The following is a 5,831-nucleotide window of genomic DNA, read 5'->3' on the forward strand; positions in this document are numbered from 1 at the left end:
AAAACATGCCCATGTATGGACGGAAGGGGGACAGACTTTTATGGCTGGGGCCTAATGGCAAAGGGGGCATGCCCATGTATGGAGAAAACGGGTACAAAGCCTCATGCAACCCCCCCTGTGTCTGGCAAACATCTACGACCGATCTATGGCCTACGTAAGATGACATCATATTCAGGCAAGGATTCAGCCTGATCCAAACAGCCTTCCATCGATTATAACATGTAAGTTAACTAGAAAAGCCTCGTAGGCTGGAAACCTGGACACCAGACGAATCTGCCATTGCAACAAAAGTAATTGCCCTTTTCTATTTGGTGATCAACACTACACTGCAGCGGTTGGTCCAGCGGTGTGCGAGATTAGTTCTGGACAAACAGACACACAGACCACTCTCCGGTCATGAGCCATGTTGACCCCCATATTTGGGCAAGACTGATGTCATATTTGAAACGTGTGAGGCAGCTAAATATATAAGGCAGTTATGCTTAACACATTCCTGAAGATCAACATAAGGACCGTGCAGTAAGTTGCTAGTGTAGTGTGCCGACTTTATTATTGTCTTATTATGTTGGTCTTTCGTTGGTCCCGCACCTGGACCTGGTGAATGAGAAGTCACTATCTCTCTCTTGCGCTTAGAAGATACTCACACCATGGCCATTTTTCACCACTGCATTGACATGATGGTTAGTCTAGTCAACAGTTCAAAAACAGAATTGGAGACTGATAAGAAAACATTATCCAATGGGCTGAAGATAGACGCTCACTTTGGAAGCCCAGACTTTGAGGAAGGTACAAACGGCCTCATTGATGAGGATGATGAGGTTTTTGATGCAGTTGAACCTGTCCTTGACAGACAAGACAAAACGGAACAGTGTCAAACTGAACCTGCTCTTGACCGACAAGACAATACCGAACCGTGTCGGACTGAACCTGCTCTTGACCGACAAGACAATACCGAACCGTGTCGGACTGAACCTGCTCTTGACAGACAAGACAATACCGAACCGTGTCGGACTGAACCTGCTCTTGACAGAGAAGACAACACTGAACAGTCTCAGACTAAACCTGCTCTTGACAGAGAAGACAAAACGGAACAGTGTCAAACTGAGCAGGCAGGGATACAGAGGACCAGTCCAGTTCCCTCTGATGGCGTGTGCTCAGCCACACGCTCAACCCATAGTCAGTCGTCCTCCCCTGCCCCGATAGTCTCCGCACCTCCTCAGGACTTCCACAGATTCAATGCAGAGGTGGAGGAGAGGGTGCAGAATCACATGACCTACTCCCTGCAGGATGTAGACGGAGATGCCAACTGGCATTTGCTGCTGGAAGAGGGTGACATGAAGGTGTACAGGAGAAAGGTGGAGGAGAATGGGATCATAAGGGACCCGCTGAAGGCCACCCTCTCGGTGAAGGGAGTCACTGGCCATGAGGTTTGCCACTACTTTTGGAACACCGATTACCGTTATGACTGGGAGACCACTATCGACAACCTCAATGTCATTGAAGCGTTATCGGACGATGACGTTATCATCCATCAAATGCACAAGAGGGTTTGGCCTGCTGCTCAGAGGGATATACTATTCCTGTCTGCCATGAGAAAGGTCCCGGCCTGCAATGAGAACGGCACAGATACGTGGCTAGTCTGCAATTTTTCCGTGGACCACGACGAGGCCCCGCCGACCACCAAGTGCGTCCGTGCCAAAATCAACGTCGCTATGATCTGTCAGACCCTGGTCAGTCCACCAGAGGGAGACGATGCTATAAGCAGAGAGAATTTGCGCTGTAAAATCACCTATGTTGCCAATGTGCATCCAGGAGGCTGGGTTCCCGCCTCTATCTGCAGAGCGTTGTCTAAGAGAGAGTACCCCAAGTTCCTCAGGCGCTTCACAGCCTATGTCCAGGAGGAGACTGCTGGGAAGCCAATCCTATTCTGAGGGTTAAGAGCGCTGTCCTGATTGGTTAGTGGTGCGGCGAGAGTCTTGAAAAGCTAACTGAGGACCTTGGAGCGGTCACAACGACCAGATGTGTTCACAGAGCATTTGATGTATTGCTTGCTGCTGGAATGTAAGAGAATGCAAGGATTTCCCCAGCTGATTGAAAAGACATCGACATGTATTGACATTTCCAACTTTCCTATGTCCATTTTCCTTTGCCATTTAACACACAGATAGGGGAGTGATATCCTACGCAGACCCAAAACAACAGATCATTTTCCAGTCTGTATTTGCCATTTTATTTTGTTTATTGAAGCAGTTGTACAGATAAATGAACATACCCGTTATTCCAATGCATCTTTCTCTGTTGCTTTTCCATTGAGGGCTGTTTGCTCATCCTTTACCTGTGCCCATCTCATTACTATCACCTAGCTGTGCATATATATACAGTATATATACAGCCAGTGCATTAATGCCCACCTCAATTGTTAAAAAATAATTAAAAAACCAAAATAATGATATGCCAACAACAAACAAAATGCTACTACTCACGGCCCCCTAATTGTCTTATGTGTAACATTTACAAATAAAACATAAGAAGCTATATTCAAACTATTTCCTTTTTAGTTTTTTTTTTTTTACATTTTCAAAGTAAAAGCTATGTACTATGTGTTGGCATTTAATCTCTAGTGATTCTTCAATCTTTTTTCTCCTTTAACAGAGGTTCCGGTGGTCTTTACCACCAGTCCTCACTGGAACTAGGTCTAGGTAGCAGATATGTCTCTATTATTGGTCTTAGTTTTGACCAAGTCGAACTGTTCACACAAGACCTTGTGCATCTGGCTTGATCTCCAATAGTCTCCCGATTAACCAGTGTCTTTGTGGTGCAGTGGAATCAACCACAACAACAATGTCACCTGGAGCAAAACTTATCCTCACTTTTGACCATCGTTTATGTATTCTGCTGTCCATTGTTTCCAAGAGTTCTGCCTTTTATTGCACTTGTTTCCATCTGCATTTGATATACACATATTTTACAGAGTTGTTAGTGTTGGCTTGCTTTTCAACAGAAGGTGGTGTGAAATCTCTCATTGTTGTCATTGTTCCTCAGGAGATTGGATTGTTCCAAAGAGGAACATTCCTCTTTGGGACAATCCAATCTCCTGAGGAACAATGAGAACGCTTGCAAGCTGCACCCCTTTCACATCCTCTGTTTTGATTAATGTCCAGACAAAATGCTTTGTCCATACCATGCATTGGCAATCTTCTTTTAGCAGATTTTTGCCCTTCAATAGCCCTGAGTTGGAGGCAAATGTTGGCAGCTGCAGACGGGTGCCCTCTTATGTATTGTTCTAAAAAGTGTCAACAGTCATTGTAATCAGTCTTTTTCTTCCACTCCTGTCAAATGCTCTGATTAATATTAAGTTAAAGTAAAATAGTGTTTTGTTGAACCAGAGCTGTGATGTCATTTTGCCTCTGAATTAGGTTACAAATCATACTGTACTTCAGTACAATTTTGAGGTATCTTTACTTTCTTCAGTATTTACAATTTTCTATACTTTTACTTCTACCCCACTACATCTCAGAGGAAAATATTATACTTTTACTCCACTCCAATTATATAAAAACTTTAGTAACTAGTTACTTTATAGATTTTGATTATTATTACAGAACACACTAACCACTTCAGCTGTATATATATCTCGGCCATTTGAAAATAGCCGATGCGACGCATTGTGAGCTTGTAGATCTGCTATTTTCATTTTTTAATATATTTTGAACTAGTGAAATGGGACATTCTGCACACTTTTACTTACTGTCAGTCCTATAGGGAAAGACATGGCCACTCAGTCCGCTTCTCCGGAACTACTCTGCCGGGACTCGGGGAGGCTCTGGCACGTGGAGGGACTAGGCTCTGTGGGTTGTCTCCTGGCCGGGCTCCTCCTTAGTATATCTACATTGCAGTATCAATATGTTTACTTAAGTAAAACATGTGAGTACTTCTTCCATCACTGGTCGTGTCATGAGCTCTGATGGTCCATGAGTTGTTTGCTTTGGTCTGACAACCATGTTGCTGGAATGAATGCTCTGTTGCCATCAACACATTATCTTTTTATTTCTTTCCATGTGGATTTAACGTGGCTAATGTTTTCTTTTGAGCAGTTCCCTTTCTCAAATAAGAGTTCATCACATCTGATACTAGAGCAGTGGTTCTCCATCATTTTACAACCCCAGATAACCACAGGCATACGTCTTGTATAAAACCATTAAGAGCATTCATGTTTTTGTTTGAAACCACTGATTTAGTCATGCCAATTGGCTCTGTGCACAGCAGCCATATTGTAAAGAAATTGGGCCTCTTTCTTACTTCCTTCACAGGTGTTCCCAATGATACAAATGAAGGCTCTGTTCCATTCTGGTCAAACAGAGTCAGGGTGCTGGTATTGTCCATGTTGGCTCAGTGGAAACACTTTGCTACACCAGTGGGTTCCTTGGGGGGGGGGTTCCAAATGGCCCCTTACGGGTGTGTAACTCCATTTGTACACTCTCAGAGTTATGGGGGCTTGGAATTAAAACGTTTGACAACCACTGGGCTACACTAAATGGAACAGAGCCTTAATTAGTGTCATTGGTAAGGTAACACCTGTGAAGGAAGTAAGGAAGAGGCCCAAAATCTTTATAATTTGGCTGCTGTGCATAGAGCCTATTCTCCAATGTAGACAGTGTCACTACTGACCTCTATTGGCTGGTCTTGTGATTGTTGATTAAGCAACAAAATACAAAACCATAATGTTGCTGTTACGGTGAAATTGGAGACACCTTTTCGAGACCTTTAAGACACTTCTGGAGAACAGACCTCAGGCCTAGACGTCCCAGGCATGCTTCCACCTGTACAATACTCAAATGAGAGAGTCAACTGTCACACTATGACTGATGATACAAAGCAGCACTAATGTCTGTTAGTGAATAACTAACTAATAATGCATGATGAGGTTTGGCTGATTTTAATTTGCAATTTCTTAAAAATAGGACAGTAAAACATCTTGAAATTCATCTTGAATTCCAGGTAACACAACAACAACAACAACAACAACAACATTATTTACAGCATGCCATTACATCAGGTACATTACAGTATAATGACAAACATGCATTTAACATGGGGTTATGATGTATTTACAATAACTGAAAGTGAATGTTCAGGGAGCTCCAGGTTTTCATTCCTTTTTTGAGGAAAGCTAGCCATTGTGCACCTTCATTAAGCAGGTGTAATGCTTGTCGTGTTGAACCCCACTTCACTTGGGCAGTGGTTACCAAATACATTTACTTAAGTACTGTACTTAAGTACAATTTTGAGGTACAGTATTTGTACTTTATTGGAGTATTTCCAATTTCCAATAATTTTACTTCTACTCCACTACATCTCAGAGGCAAATATTGTACTTTTACTCCGCTACAATTATTTGAGATTATTATTCAGATGTAAATTATGATATTATGAAACATACTTTAACCACTTTAGCCCTGTTTCATATATAGGCTATTTGAAAATAGCCGATCTACAAGCCCACAACGCGTCGCATCGCGACGCGTTGTGAGCTTGTAGATCTGCTATTTTCAAATATTTTAGTACTTTTACTTTTGGTACTTTAAGTACATTTTGATGCCAATACTTTTCTACTCCACCACTGCACATGGTGGTTGTTGAGCTGTGAAATGATTAAGACCTGTGTCTCATCCTTTTCTCTACCTGGCTTTTTGGACCATCAGGAGTCCAACTGGACCCTTACACACACTGTGGATTGTACAGTGAGTGCAGATGAGGTTGAAAATCACTGCTTTACATGATTTCGGCTGGCAGTTCATAGCAGAGTTTGTGTGGGATACGTTGTAGGGGAT

General features: G+C 42.6%; 1 protein-coding gene across 1 annotated transcript; it reads left to right on the plus strand.

Annotated features, from left to right (window-relative positions):
- Nucleotides 1–677: 677 nt before the first annotated feature.
- Nucleotides 678–1,931, plus strand: LOC311051365 (ceramide transfer protein-like; the record flags this gene model as incomplete). The annotated part of the gene is made up of 1 exon (XM_084065929.1): nucleotides 678–1,931. The coding sequence occupies one exon, from the start codon at nucleotides 678–680 to the stop codon at nucleotides 1,929–1,931; it is 1,254 nt and encodes a 417-aa protein (XP_083922055.1).
- Between the last annotated feature and the right edge of the window lie 3,900 nt (nucleotides 1,932–5,831).

This window comes from Gymnoscopelus microlampas (genome assembly GCF_963454915.1).
Source record: "Gymnoscopelus microlampas genome assembly, chromosome: 9".
Classification (NCBI taxonomy): Eukaryota; Metazoa; Chordata; class Actinopteri; order Myctophiformes; family Myctophidae; genus Gymnoscopelus; species Gymnoscopelus microlampas.